Consider the following 15,709-nt stretch of genomic DNA (forward strand, 5'->3'; position numbering starts at 1 on the left):
TCTGGAATGCCATCCAGGCTTTTTGCTCCATTATAGTGGTTTATATATCATGTTTGAACCTGACTGGAACTCTTCATTCCTCAAATTCTTTTTTTCTGGCATGCTTATAATATCTTTGTCTTTAAAAAGGAAGTGGTAAGTTTTTAAGTTTTTGCTGCTGGGAGTTTTTATTTTCAGTTTTGTTATTGTTGGGTTTTTTTTTTTCAGGAGATGACCACTTTCTATTTCTGTCTTGCTCTATGGTTCTAAGAGGTCTTGGCAGTTTTCCTTTATGAAATATTTTTTTCTTGAAATATGTCTGACTATTTTCCCCCCTTGGGTCATGGCCTTCAAGTAATCTAATGATTCTTAATTTTTTTTCTCCTTAATCTTTTTTTCCTCAGGTCATTTGTTTTTCTTTGAAATACTTCCTTTTTTTCAATATTTTGAGTTTGTTTTATCTCTCCTAGCATCATTGGCTTCTGTTTAGTTTATTCTAATTTTCAGGGAGTTCTTGCTTAGGCAAGGTTTTGTACCTCTTGTGCATGTTCTTAATTCTCTTTCAAATTTTTTCTTCCATATCCCTCATTTCTTTTTCAGGTTATTTTTCTCTAGTGCTCTTATTTCCTTCATGAAAACATTTATTATCTCTTTTGTAAACTTATTACATGCTCTTTCAGAAATTCTAGTTGGATTTGTGCCCATGCTATGTTTTTCTTTGAGCCTTTGCTTATAGATGTTTTAGTCTTTCTTTTCTTCTGAGTTTTTATCTTTAGCATCCCTGTCACCATATTAACTTCCTGTGGTGGGCTTTATTTTTGTTTCTTCATTCTACCAGCCTCCTTCCTAGGCTGATCCTGTTGCTGCTTTCATGATGTATTTATTGAGCATGGTGTCATTTAGGAACCATTCAGGATGAGGACCTGCAAATTTTTAGTGTGCCCAAAATGATCTATTCAGGGCAAAGTCTGATCACTACCCTCTTCAATCTAAACTCTTCAAGTTCTTGTTTTGGCTTTGTTTCTTATCATCAATAGATTGTAGTTGGGCTTAACCACTGTTATTGTTTGGAAATCTGTATTGGTTCAGTGTAGCAGGACTATAGGTTTCCATTTAATCTGGAGTTGCTGCCCTGGTTATTACTTTACAAATTTTGGAATTTTATACTGTTAGAAATTGGAATTGAGATCTTCTGTCCAGGCCATACCACTGCTATGTAAGGCCCACTGCTGCCCCTGACCCTGGAACACCATCTCTAAGCATAGACTTCCTACTTATTTTGCTCCGGACCTGTGATCCAAAACTGGGTAGTGGACATCATAGCTGCCAGTTGGCAAATAATTCTATCACAATGCCCAGATATGGGTCTGGGATCTCCTCTTGCCATAGTGTTTAGCCTCTCTCTTCACTGGAGGGCTCTACACATGTCATGCTCTTAGCCACACTCCTTCCCCATTTTTTACAGATTTCTCTGAATCTTCTATACTGATTTGAACTGGAAGCATGATTCCCTGTGAGGAGTGATCAGGATTTGGTCTGGTGCATTTTCTAGATCTATTTGGAGAAATTTGCAGGCAAGCTGGCTGCTGCTTTCCACTACTCTGGCTTCTTGGCTCCTCCTCTCAAGGGTTAGCAGTCAAAGAATTTTTTTTTATAATTCATAGCTTTTCAATTTGAATAGATTTTAGCTGGAAGGAGATATATATTATCTAGACCAAACCATTCATTTTATAAATAAAGAAATCAGTGCCTAGAGAAATGAAATTATTGGCTAGAAGTTAGAGTTGCAATTTATACCAAATTTTCTGACTTCTAGTCCAGGACTTTTTTCACTATATAAAATTTTGAGTGATGAAATGGCATCAAACACAATGATGGCTAGTCTTCATAATTATTATTTTCAATTGTTTGTTATATTCAAAACAAAGAGCCCAATCACATTATCCTTCTTAATTAGTTTTTGTTAAGAATGGATTAAGCATTGGTTTAGAAAAATACTTTTAAGATATTTTTGTTGATCTTTTGTTTTGGTCTTTTTGTTTGATCTTTTATTCAGATCATCATTTGGCTTGTAAGGTTTGTTAATGTTTTGTATTCTCCAATCTGTCATAACTTTTAGAAAAATAAATTATTTCATCTTAGAAAGATGTTTAAATGATAATTAATTTGAAGTGTTGTTTTTAAAAACTATACCACTTGGGCTTATCTTTACAAAGTTTCATTCTTTCTTCCTTCTTCCAGTTTACCAATCTTTTGCACAAAGCTTATGAAAGCAATCTAAACCAAAATAAAACTTAATTAATTTTGGTTTTTCTTTGCAGAGTATTCGGCCCACACCACAAAATGAAGCTATAACTGTAAATTTTAAGCCAATCACATTAAAAGCTTCAGAAAGTAAATACACCAAAGTTGCAAGTATTAGTTTTGATGGTAAGTATTCAACTTTTTTCTCCCAAATATTTTCTTGATTAGCTAGAGTAAAACAATTAAAAAAAAAAAAGCCCAACATGTTGACTCATCAGAAATTGGAGACAGAATGTGTTTTAAGAAGTAAAAAAGATGACTGAAAGGTTATTAGTAAGGTCACATCTTAAAGCATTAAGTACTTCATAGGGAAAATAAGTCTGAAAAAAGTCTAGTATGTTACCCACTTTAGTGAGATTATCTCAAAAAAATTTTTAAATGAAACCAGATATAAAAGAACAAATGGATGGAAAATGGAATCCATTTTTCTGTAGTTTTTCTCCTCATGGTCTCTTCTTATCATTTATATCCTTGGAATTATCACATTGGGATTCTGAACTTATTGTTACCTGATATGTTATATGAAGAAGGGATACTAGCACTCAGGTGATTTTTGAAAAGGATTTTTTTTTTTTTCAAATTACCTCAGAAAGATAAAGATAGTATATATGACTCAAAGATCATGAAACCAAGAGGTAATCAAGAGGACACCAGCAATTACCAGCCTCTCCCCCCCCCCCCTTTTTTTAATGTAACTTTTTATTTAAAATTTGACATTAAATTTCAGTAAGACAACTAATCTAAGCATATACCTATACCATTTTTTTCAGTCCTTTCTTTTTAGTCTCCACCTATAATTTCATTTCTCCCAAATTTTTATAAGAATGATATTTATAGATTAATAGGTTTCTTGAATGAAAATATAAGAACAGGTAGCTTTCATATTCTAATTTCTGTTGGATAGCACTTTCATAATTACAAATAACTGGAAAAAAAATACAGAGATAAGATCTGGTTGTGTTTACTTGTTGATTGTACCCAATCCCAACTCCTCCCCCATCCCATTCCCCCTCCTCCCCCCAAAAAAATAAAAGTTCATGTGCTCAATAGAGCAAGTCTTCCAACAAAGTGATTCCTATATATTTAAGACTATACAAGATTCCTTGTTAGATGTAACCACACAAATAATTTATTCAGTAATAGTGTACTATTAGCCTCTGAAGGAAATCAAAAATACAGGCAGACAAAAATAGAGGGATTGGGAATTCTGTGTAGTGGCTCGTAGTCATCTCCCAGAGTTCTTTCGCTGGGTGTAGCTGGTTCACTTCATTACTGCTCTGTTGGAACTGATTTGGTTCATCTTATTGCTGGAGATGGCCACATCCATCAGAATTGATCATCATATAGTATTGTTGTTGAAGTATATAATGATCTCCTGGTCCTGCTCATTTCACTCAGCATCAGTTCATGTAAGTCTCTCCAGGACTTTTTGGAATCATCCTGCTGGTCATTTCTTACCGAACAATAATATTCCATAATATTCATATACCACAATTTATTCAGCCATTCTCCAATTGATGGGCCAGTTTCCAGTTTCTGGCCACTGCAAAGAGACCTGCCAATTGTGCACTATTTCAAAGTCCGATTCTTCTTGTACAGCAAAATAACTGTATGGACATGTATGCATATATTGTATTTAACATATACTTTAACATATTTAACATGTATTAGTCTACCTGCCATCTCCGGGAGGGAAAGAAAGAGGGGAAAAATTGGAACAAAAGTTTTGCAATTGTCAATGCTGAAAAATTACCCATGCATTTATGTTGTAAATAAAAAGTTGTTAAAAAAAAAAAATGAGGTACAAACAACTTTGGTGAGCAGTATCATGTACAGAATATAACTGAGATATTCTCTCTATATGAGAGCCTTCAGGTGCTCCTTCTCCCATGACATTTTTCTGGTTATATAAAGCCCCAAGATGATATAAATTCTCAGTGAGATCATTGGCTATTCATAAAAACTCAGCTTGATCAATCTATAGAGGAATTACAATAAATGAAAATTATCTATTGCCCAGACTATGATGTTCAAGCGGTCAGTCTGCTAATAAGCATTTATGAAGCACATACTATGTTTTAGGCACTGTTCAAAGTGCTGGAAAACAAATAAAAGCAGAATACAGTCCCTGCTCTCAAGGAGGCCTGCTGATCTTGCCTCAGCAACATCTCTGAAGTACCACTTCTCTCCTTTGACATTGCCATCACTGTAGTATAGACCCTCATCAACCCCTGCCTGGATTACTACAATAACCTGCTGAGGGTCCTGCTTACCTCAAGTCTCTCCCCACTTTAATCATCCTCCATTTAGCCACTGAAGCACTGGTTTGATCATGTGAACCCTCTACTTAATAGAGTAGTGGCTCCCTGTTGCTGCCAGGATCAAATACAGAAAGCTGTTTGGCATTCAAAACCCTTTACAACCTATCCTCCTCTACCTTTCTAGTTTTCTTTGACCTAAAGGTTTTAGCGAGGATTGGAAGCAAGCCAAGAGTTGAGATGAGGAGGGAGAGTATTCCAGGAATAGGGAACATCCAGAGAGAGAAGGTTGTACTCTGGAAATATCAAGGAGGGCAGTTATATCAAAAAGTATGTGCTGGCTATCCAAGATGTGAGAAGGCTGGAAAGGTGGGATGAAAAGTTTTGAATGCTAAATAGAGCAAGTTATATTTGATCCTGGAAATGTAGGAAAGCAGTGCCTACTGAGAGCATTAATTTGATCAAAGTCCAAATCTAGATCTAGATCTGTAGGGAAAGGAGAGAATAACAAGGTAATTATCCAGATATTAAAAGGAATGACTCCAGTAGGGAGGAAAATGAATCAGTGTGACTAGGGCTTTCCTTAACACTTATGGCAGTGGCCAAGCTCAAGGTAGAGTTTCAAATTGGTCTTACTTTCCAAAAGCTATCACATAAGTCAGTTGCTTATAGGGACTTCTAAATTTCACCATAGAAATAATGTTATGATAGTTAAGTTTCCAGACCAGGCCATCAAAGCCCAAATAAACCAGAAATAGACCTGAAGTAATTTTTACTGATCAAACTATGACATCTACCTCCCACCTTGGTGACATTGTTTCAGTAGGAGCATGCAATCATAATTCTAGCTTGGATTGTCAGGAAGATATATTTTCCGTATCTTAAGTGGAAATGAGAAATGCCCTATCTTCCTCTTTTCTCTCTTATTCAACAGGAGGAATCAGTTTATACCCCTAGCAGACAGTGGGGAGCTCTGCCCCTAAAACAGGGGTTTTAGCAGGGTAAAGAGCCTCCCTGTCTCCAACTGGGCTCCATCATTCCCTTTCTTCAATCCCCAAGGATTGGCCTAGTTTCCTGGCCCAGTTAGTTCCTCTTTTTATAGCCAAGCATGTCCAGCCAGGATTTCTGACCTCTCTTAACTTCTCTCTCTTTTGCCTCTAAAGCAAGTATAAAGCCCTCATGAAGTTTTTCAAAGTTGCTCTTTGGCTCTGGATCTAGAAGGATTTGAGTTCAGCCTCATCCTCAGACACTTGACATTTACTAGATGTGTGACCCTGGGCAAGTCAATTACCTTCAATTGCCTCACCAAAAAATAATAATAATAATATAGGAAATTGAAGTATTTGTTTTTTCTATTAAAAATATAAGGAAATGGTTAAAATGTTCTTTGTCTCTCTACCTCCTTTCTGTGCTCCTCAAACTTGCTATTCTTTTTTCCACGTAGATCCCAGGGAAATTTTTCCTTAATTATTAGAATTGGAATGAAATGCATTGTACTATCCTTTAAAGAAGAAGGGAACCTCTGCATATTTGGGGCATTTAATCAAAGCTGGGAGTTAGGTCAGGAATATGCCAGAACAATCATGTTCTAGGTATGAAGCCCTGAGTCATTGCAAAAACAAAATAACTAAGCTGTGACTTTACTTAACATAATTCATATTGCTAGCATCAATTTTAATAGGAAAATTCCCTAATTTGTCCCAACTAGAGAGGTACTTAGTGATGTTATGGGAGAGTCTTATCCATGAAATATTTTCAAAGTTTTCTTTGTTGATTAGAATTATGGTGTTTTTGATTGGTCAATGACCCTTGCACATTCTTGTAATAATGAGTATTTCACTGACTTCTAGTGAACCTATAGAATCTGTGTTGATAAAGGCACACTGCTAATTCATTTCTACTTTAATCCATAACTTGTTCTGATGCAATGATCAACGATGAATTGGGATTTCTTGAAGGAATTATAGAAAAGTATTAAATGTAAATAGATTGTGCTTTCAATAAGTAACAGAATTTAAAAATAATTTTAATATTACTTTGGGATCAGATCCTTCTTTTCTTGCCACAATCCATCCTTGAAATTTAGAAAAATCAATAGAATAATGTTTTGTTATAACAAATTTGCATTATATAAAATTTTCTGGAAATTCATCCAATATGGGTAGCAGTACTGTATTCAGTTTATGAATTATAGTTTTTTTAATGTCAGTAAACATTTATTAACAGTCTACTATGTGTCGACACTATACTAATCACTAAGGATCTAAAAAGAGGACAGTCCCTGTCCTTAAGGAGCTTACAATATAATGGAAAAGAAAACAAACAAATATTTATTTACAAAGCAAACTATAGCCAAGTTATAGAGATGGTAAATTGGAGATAATTAACAAAGAGAAGACACTAGAACTAAAGAGGTTTAGGAGAGCTTCCTTTGTAGCAAATAGGCTTTTAATTCCCACTTTAAGTAAGCTAGGGAGGACAGTAGTGTTGGAGTAGGAATGGAGACTATTTTAGATATGGGGAGCAACCAGAGAAAATGCTACAAGCTGAGAGATGTCTTGTTCATGAAACGGGCTAGAAGCCATTATCACTTCGAAGAGTACATGTCGGGAAATAAAGTGTAAGATGTCTGGAAATGTAGCAGGGGACTAGATTATGAAGAGCTTTGATTGCCAAAAAGAGTATTTTGTATTTGATCCTAAAGGGAAGAGTCGCTGAACTTTATTAAGTTAATAGAAAAAAGACTTCAGGTAGATCCACCAGCAGGCTATTTCATTAATTTAGATCCAAGATGATGACTCTACCAGGGTAGCGGCAAAGAAAGGGATATATTGGAGAGATGTTGCAAAGGTAAAAGTAACAATATTTGGCAGCAGATTGGATGATGAGGGAGTGGGTAAAGTAAAAGTTTAGAGATAGTGAGGGGGGTCTAAGATGACTTCTAGGTTGTAAGCTTGAAAGATTCAGAAAATGCCGGTCTATAACAAATTAATGGAGCAAGCAATGAAAAATATATTGGCATATAGTAATTAAAAAGCAAACATTAAAGAATGTTTATGCAAGTCATTTTTTTCCCATCAAATTTTAAACTCCATGAAAAAGAGTGTCCTAAACTAATATATTTGTATTGGTGATAGTGTTTCATTTGTGGCAAAGCAGTTTACATAATATATTTGCAGATATAGTGATCATTTTATAATTGAAAGTTTTCTGAAATGTATTACAAAAGATAAAACTACATTTTGTAACTTAGTTGCAAGTAAGTATCTAATAGTTTGTTCAAAAGAATATTAAGTATGGTTTTCCCAAATGGTTTTCTTTTAATTGCACAATAAATTTCCTTAACAGGAATTTAGTGAAACATATAGCTGCTTAAAGTTGGTATAAACATTATCCATGGCTAAATGGAAAATGATTTGCAAATTTTTGTATTATATGAAATCTAGGACTCATAATTCTTTCTGTACTGCAGGGCACTTTAATTATGCAACCCCATTTGAATTTATAAATAATCACTGCCATACTTGGAATGTTGTTTTTCCTAGTTGTCAGTAAAATCAGGACATCCTTCAGGCAATAGTTCAACTGTTGAGTCAACTTAACCACAGTGTCCATTTGTTGAATACCTACCTGCTTCATTTTGAATTGAAGCAAAACAAGAGATTGTCATCTTCTTATGTGAAGAAAGAGAAGTTCATAGTTCTAGATTACATTACAGTGACAAAAAAAAAAGCATACACATACACACACACATACTGAGTTTTTTTTTTGTTTTTTTTTCCTGTAGTTTTTCAGTGTTCAAAGAGTGATTTTTAAAATACTTTTTTGGGGGGGACATACACTTCTTTGTGTAATTTTCCTTTGTAAGCAATAAGATTATTGTATACATTTTTATGCTTCATTTCAGCATCAAAAGCAAAAAGAACATCTCAGTTTTCTGGGAAAATAACTGTTAAAGCAAAAGAGAAGAGTTATTCTAAACTTGAAATTCCATATCAGGCAGATGTTTTAGATGGGTAAGTCTTACATAAAATTCATCTTACTTCATTTTGCAAATAAGTAGATGTTTCCCCTCTCACTTTCCTTCCTTAAAATTGTATGATCACATTCAATATACACTCAGCTACATAAACTTTTATTCCAAGACTATCTCTTTTCTTCAGCAACAGGCATTTATTTTCATAAAGAAAAAAATCTTAATGATTTATACACATATATACATGCATATACATACATATGTGTATAAATATTTCTTGAAATCTGAGTTCAAAAGAAATCTTAATGATTCAGTAACACATAAGGAAAAAAAAATACAAAATTCCATAGTGGTTAGACTATTTGGATTTCTTTTCTGCCATTCCTTTTAACATTTGCAGTCATTATGTTACATAAAACTTTGGTTACTACTTATGATTCCAGAGGATTGATGATGAAGCATGCTGCTTATCTTGTTATAGGAGGTGATTAGACTCAGGGTACAAAATGAATCATTTATTTATTGAACGTAGCACAGGAAATTAATTTGTTTGACTACATATATTTATTTGAAATGTTTTTCCTCCTGTGGCAGAGGAAGGAAAACTAATTTTTATTCACTTAAAAATAAAACTTAATTTTAAAAAGTTTGATCACTTGAAGATAAGCTAAAAGATATATCCTTTTTAAAATCCTTATGGACAGCTAAGATTATTTTCCCTTTTAGGTAATTGACACTACAATAATTTAATGGAAAACAACTTTTTAGTAAAAAGTTCCTAGAAATAATTGATAAATTATATATTACTCTAAAGAATATAATGCTGAAACCTCAGAAACAAATATGCCTTAACTTCAGCTTAAAACTAACAATTAAAAGGAAATTTGACTTTTTGTTGTTATTTCTTTGGAAATAGTTACTTGGGATTTGATCATGCCGCCACATTATTTCACATCCGAGACAGTCCTGCTGATTCTGTAGAAAGACCAATTTATCTTACTAACACTTTCAGTTTTGCAATCCTCATTCATGATGTGATGTTGCCAGAAGAAGCCAAAACAATGTTTAAAGTAAGTATGAATGTTTGTAATTCTTAACTGAGGTGGGGGAGGTATATGTGAGACAAGAAGAAGAGGGCACCATTTAAGAAAAGATTAATATAGAAAAGGGTAAAGAAAAGTCACAGGATAGCAAAAAGTACTAAGTTGATGCTGATATATTAAAATTTTGTTCTTTCTCTGCATTACAGATACAGAATTTCAGCAAACCAGTCTTAATACCTCCAAATGAGTCAAGATATATTTTTACCCTATTTTTTATGCCTTCAACATCATCTATACATATAGATAACAATATTTTACTTATTACCAATGCTTCAAAATTTAATTTACCTGTAAGGGTATATACGGGCTTTTTAGATGTGAGTATCATTTTTCTTAAACTCCATACTTTTTTTTTTTCCTGAATAAAAATAAGATCTGTCAGACAATTGCTTTAGATGTAGACATTTCATTCTTTCACTGTATTCTTTGATTGCACCTTTTTTCTTCTCAAGGGTAGTCATCTTTTGCTTCTATAGCCACCCAAGTACTAAATTACTATATTGTACTTTTCTGACTTGTTCTGATACTCAGTGAATCAGTGATGGAGAAAAGTCCTAGAATTTTACAATTGGCAGGAGTCTTAGAGATCATGTAATTAAATCTGGTGTTGAGAGAACTGAGTCTAAAGTTTAAATGACAGTGATTCTCCTAGAATCACAGAGAATTTGAACCCAAGTGTCTTGATAGTAGTGCCCTCAACAATAATAGGAAGTTAGGAGGAGGGGAAAGTTTTAGAATAAAGATAATGACAAATCTGTTGTACATGTTGAATTTAAGATGTTTACACGCTGTCCAATTTGAGATGTCCAGTAGACTTGGTAGAGATGGGAGACTGCAGATTAGGAGAGAGGTTAAGGACAAGTAGAACAGAGCATAATCTGCCCAGAGATGATGTTTCACTCCATGGAAAATGAGATAATCAAATGAAGGAGTATAGAGGGGACAGGGGGCGGGGCTTAAGGCAGAGCCTTGGAGGACTCCCAAAAAGAGCTCTAGAGCTAGCCAAAGAATGAGGAGTGGTCAGACAGGAAGAAGAACTAAGAAAGCAGTGCCACAAAAAAAGAGGCTGATGGGTAGTATCCAAGCCTGTAGAGATGGATGGGGATTGAGAAAAGGCTAATCAGATTTAGCAGCTAAAAAATGATCAGAAACTTTGAAGCAGGCAATTTCAATAGTGAATGATAAGGCTATACATAAGCCAGATTGCAGATAATTTTGAAGAAATTGAGAGGAAACGTAGTGGAGGTGCTGACTGTAGCTGGCCTCAAGAAGTTTATCCATAATAAAGAGGAGGGTTATTGGCTAACAGCTAGCAGGAATAGATGAAGGGAGTGTTTAGGGAGGCTAAGAGAGACCTAGTTATCTTAGTAGATATTACATTATGTTTGGCACTAGATTGGGGAAAAAGATTTGTAAGAGAGGGGATTGTATGAAAAGACAAGACAATACCAGGTTTAAGAATACATATATAAAGAATGAATATATCTACTTTTAAGGAGCTTATGTTCTAACAAGGATTACAACATACAAATATACATACATAAATACATGTATGTATGCACACACATACCTGTCTATATTTGTACCCTTTGATACATACTAGACCTATGCCCAAAAGAGATCAGAGGAAAAGATGTTAGTGAAAACAAATATGAATAGCTATCATTTGTATAGCACTTAAGATTTACAAAACATATTTTATCTATGTTAACTGTTTTGATTCTCACAACAATCCTGCAAAATAGGTACTATTACTATTTCCATTTCACAGGTGATAAAACTGAATCAAATAGTTATCAAGTAGCTTGCCCAAGGTCATAGCTAATAAGAATTTAAGGAAGGATTCAAACTTAGGTCATTTGTTGATAGTAATGATTGGTGATGTAATTTTTGTTCACAAAGGATTCTGATTCATATTAAAGGAAGAAAGAAGACTCACATGGTTAAAATATTAAGTCCTTGAAGTATGTAAGTACAAAATAAGAGCTGTATAGAAATGACTCAGGAAAAGACAGTAAAAGGACAGAGCTGGAGACTAAAAATCCGGGGTTCAAATTTTGCCCATAGGAATACTGATGCATAACCCAAAATAAGTACTTAAATTCATATTGTCTGAGGCAACTCTAATTACTAAATTCCTGAGCTGATGGGAGCACAGTGGAGAGAGTGCCAGCCTAGAGTCAGGACATTCATCTTCCTAAGCTCAAATCTGGCCTTAGACATTTAGTAGCTATATGACCCCAGGCAAGTCACCTAACCACTCTTTTTCTCAGTTTCCTCATCTGTAAAATGAGCTGGAGAAGGAAATGGCAAACCATTCCAGTATATATTTTTTTTCTTTTTTGTTTATTTTAAAAAACAATTAAAAAAAGAGAGAGAGAGAGAGAGAGAGAGAGAATACAAAACAAAACAAAAGAGAGCATTGTCATGTGCCCAGCAGAACTTCAGGGAGGGCAAAATATATAACAACAAATTATCAGAGACAGAGAGAGTGAGTGTGTGTGTATTAGTAGAAGAAATTATATTATTATTAATATTGATATTTATTAATATTAATAAAATTATGAGTGTCCATCTTTTCTTTACTTCCTTATAAATTGTTCTTTTGTTCTCTGCGCTGCACATCATTTTTACTTTATTGGTTTTTCCCCTTTTCATCCTCCCACCCCAAGCAAGATATAAAAAGAAAGGATATATTTGTGTATCCATATGTAGATATATGCACACACATACATATATATACACTTCTTTCCTATCCCTGGTAATTCTTGTACCTTATTTCTGCTTCTTAATCTGCCTTGCTACTACTTAACTTCCCCCCACCATGGATCCCTCCCTTGTCTTCTTTCTTCCACCACTGCGTTCTCCTTCTCCCATCCTTTCCCCCTTATTAATTTATAGATATTGGGGGGTGCTATAACTTCATTTTATATATGTAGTGTTGTCTATTTCACCAATGTGAATAGGATTTCAGAACTACATGCCCTTCTGCCCCCTCTAAGGCCTCTGTGTTTACTCTTCCTCTTCACCTCATTTGTATAATTACTATTTTTACCTTAACTCTGCCCCAGTGTTTCTTTTGAGCTACCATATTGTTGATATCAATCTTAAACACATGATATACATTTCCATGTAAAAAACCAGTTTGTCCATGTTGAGTTCCTTGAAATTAATCTTTGATAATGGCTTTTATAAGTTAAATTTTTTATTAATTTCAGGTTTGGTTGATAGAAAGTCCTGAAAATCTGCAAGTTCATTGAATATCCATTTTTCTCATTCAGTATTATAAACAATTTTGCTGGATATGATATTTGGCTGCAGGACTAGTTTTTTTGATTGTTGGTAGATATGATTCCAGGATCTGTGGTCTTTTATTGTGATTGCTGATAAATCTTCTACAATTCTCATTATAGGGTACTTGTTTTTTGGGTTTTTTTCTTCGTTTCTTGCAAAATTTTCTCTTTGATCTGGGCATTTTGAAGTTTGGCAGTAATATTCTTATGTGTTTTCCACAAAGAAATCGAGGTAGTGATGGTGAACATTGCGGTTTTTTTCTGTTTCTACTTTCCCTTCATGTTTTATCACTCCAGGATATATATTTTTTAATTATTATGTCAAGGTTCTTTTTTTGGTTACAACTTTCAAGCAATTCAATTATTCTTACATTTTTCTCTTCTCCAGATTTGCATTTTTCTTATGTTTCACATTCTGTTCTATTTACTCATTTTTTATCATCTGTTTTGTTATTTTTTGGTTTTTCCTAAGCTTCACTGGCTTCCCCCTACCCAGTTCTAATTTTCAAAGAATTATTTTCATTTTTGAGCTTGTGTATCTCCTCTTCTAGTTAGTTAACTTTCCCCCCCATAGTCTTGTTTTTCTTGGGTTTTTAAGTTTTTCCTTAATGTCTCTCATTTGATTTTTAAATTCTTTTTTGAGTTCTTCTATAAATTCTCTCTGGTCAAGGAGCCATTTCACATTATTCTTTGGGGTAGAAGCTTGTTTTTATGTCCTCCTCTGAAGAGGAACTCTGTTCGTAGTTTCTTTGGTGGGATTCTTTCTTCTTTGCCAGTTCATTTTTTTAGTAAGAGATATTAGTGGAAGCACCTCTAATTGTAGTGTGGGGAGATGGTGCCTCAAGCTTCCCTTCAGCTCTCCCAGTAACTTGGCAGCACCCCTGCCCCACTGCCTGCCTTTGCACTTATCAAGTGTGCTGGTTCCTTCTCCCCCAGGCCCATGTCTCAGTGCAGAGCAGGACTCCACAAATGATCTGGGAGGTGAAAGTCTCTGTGGTTCCTACTGAGACTCCCACCATACCCAGGGGTCCCCACTTGGTGTTTCTGCTGAGCTAACCTAGAGATGTTTGTATTTCACACTGATTAATCCCCAGCCCAGTATCTTTCTTCAGATTTTCTTGGATTGTATCTGGAGCACTCCCCGCCCCTCTTCTGTCCCAAATCTTCTTGATTTTTCACCAGTCTATGTCCTGAGGTACACATTTATTCTATTTGTGGGGAAATCTGGAAAGCTTGAAATGTACTGACCTATTCTGCTGACTGTCCAGAATCTTCTCCTCCCACTGTAGTTCCTTTGCCAAGAAAACCCCAAATGCAGTCACCGAGAGTCAGACACAAGTGATGGTAACAACAAAAGCTGAGCAGATACACATCTGCATTTGTAGAGGGAGTTTCCTATATTTCTGGGATTTCTTTGTATCTATGAAGTTAGTCAGTTTCACAAGTATTTATTAAGCTCTTACCAAGTGCCTGGTACTCTAAGCACTGGAAATACAAATAAATGCAGAAAGTCTCTTCCCCCAGCTACTTACTTTCTAATGGGGGAAATGAAAGTATTCTGCTTGTGGACCTGTGGAGAATTGGGAATGTAATTTTAAAAGGAATGAGATGTTGGTCTGAGCCTCCTCCTTAGGCTCTAGCAGAATCAGCCAATCTTAAGTAAAGGCTAGGCCATGGATACTTGTAATATGAGAAGAGTTGGGGCGATTTCTCTGGCATGGAAGACAAAGTCTTGTGGAGGTGGCAATTCAGGTTTGCTCCCTGGAAAGGAATGAAGGAAGTGTCCATCCATTAAGGAATGGGTTCAGGAGTTGTGGTTACATGAATGTGATGGAATACAACAGAGCTGTTAAGAAATGAGAAAACAAGATTTCAGAAAGATATGAAAAGACTTAATTGAACTAATGCAAAGGGATAGAATCAGAATCAGAAGAACATTTTATACTCATAAAATTAATATAAAAATGAATGCTTTTGAAAATATTTATAAACTTAAGAAGAAGGCAATGAGCAGAACTAAAATAATACACTAACAACAACACTGGGAAAATATAACTTTCAAAGCTATTAGAACTAAAGTTCTAACAATGACTATTCATAATTCTAGGGGAGGCAGAGGAAACAGGAAAAACACACACACACACACACATACACACACAATATGTATGTTTATATAATCCATTAAATAAGTTAAGAAAGAAGGGAGGGAATAGAATCAAGTGCAGAGGGGAAAAGGAAGTAGAAGAGACTTGAGGAGCAAAGAGGTTTGGAATAGCATTAAGTGTGAGACAGAAAATCAATTCGGAGGGTATTAAAGCACTACCTTTCTGTGTTGAAAGCAACATAGAATTTAGGTCACATAAATATGTAGTATACCAAGTTAGCAGAGTAATGTAACTAGCACCAACTCTTAAGGAGCAAGTGGGCAGAGTGTGGGAATAATCCAGGGCTGGGATTGAGCAAAGGATGAGCATCATAGAACAGGAGGGCAAGGAATTCATGGGATGAGGACAGTGTAGAGTTGAATTTGTTACCTTCTAAGTTTAAATTGGGAAGGAGAGAAATAAAGTTAGAGCAAAGATAATGTTCTAAGAAAGTACAGAGGGGTTGAGAGAGTAGTCAGGCTTGCAATGACAATGAAAATAGGGTATAGGAGAGTTGAGAAGTTGAATGATGGTCAAAAGTTATCAGGAATCGTGGCTCTCTGAGTTAATTCAAATCAATTCCAATTGTTCAGTGATGAAGAGAGACATCTACACCAGAGAGAGGACTGTGGGGACTGAGTGTGGACCACCA

General features: G+C 35.0%; 1 protein-coding gene across 3 annotated transcripts in view; it reads left to right on the top strand.

Annotated features, from left to right (window-relative positions):
* TMEM131 (transmembrane protein 131) overlaps positions 1-15,709 on the top strand; it is a 216,343-nt gene that overhangs the window by 158,586 nt on the left and 42,048 nt on the right. For all 3 annotated transcript variants that reach the window (XM_031959112.1, XM_031959113.1, XM_031959114.1), the window contains 4 exons: positions 2,301-2,409; positions 8,449-8,557; positions 9,434-9,587; positions 9,767-9,937. In XM_031959112.1, coding sequence (XP_031814972.1) covers positions 2,301-2,409; positions 8,449-8,557; positions 9,434-9,587; positions 9,767-9,937 — 543 coding nt within the window. The remainder of the gene's footprint in view (positions 1-2,300; positions 2,410-8,448; positions 8,558-9,433; positions 9,588-9,766; positions 9,938-15,709) is intronic.

Source organism: Sarcophilus harrisii, chromosome 3 (genome assembly GCF_902635505.1).
Source record: "Sarcophilus harrisii chromosome 3, mSarHar1.11, whole genome shotgun sequence".
NCBI classification, from domain to species: Eukaryota; Metazoa; Chordata; class Mammalia; order Dasyuromorphia; family Dasyuridae; genus Sarcophilus; species Sarcophilus harrisii.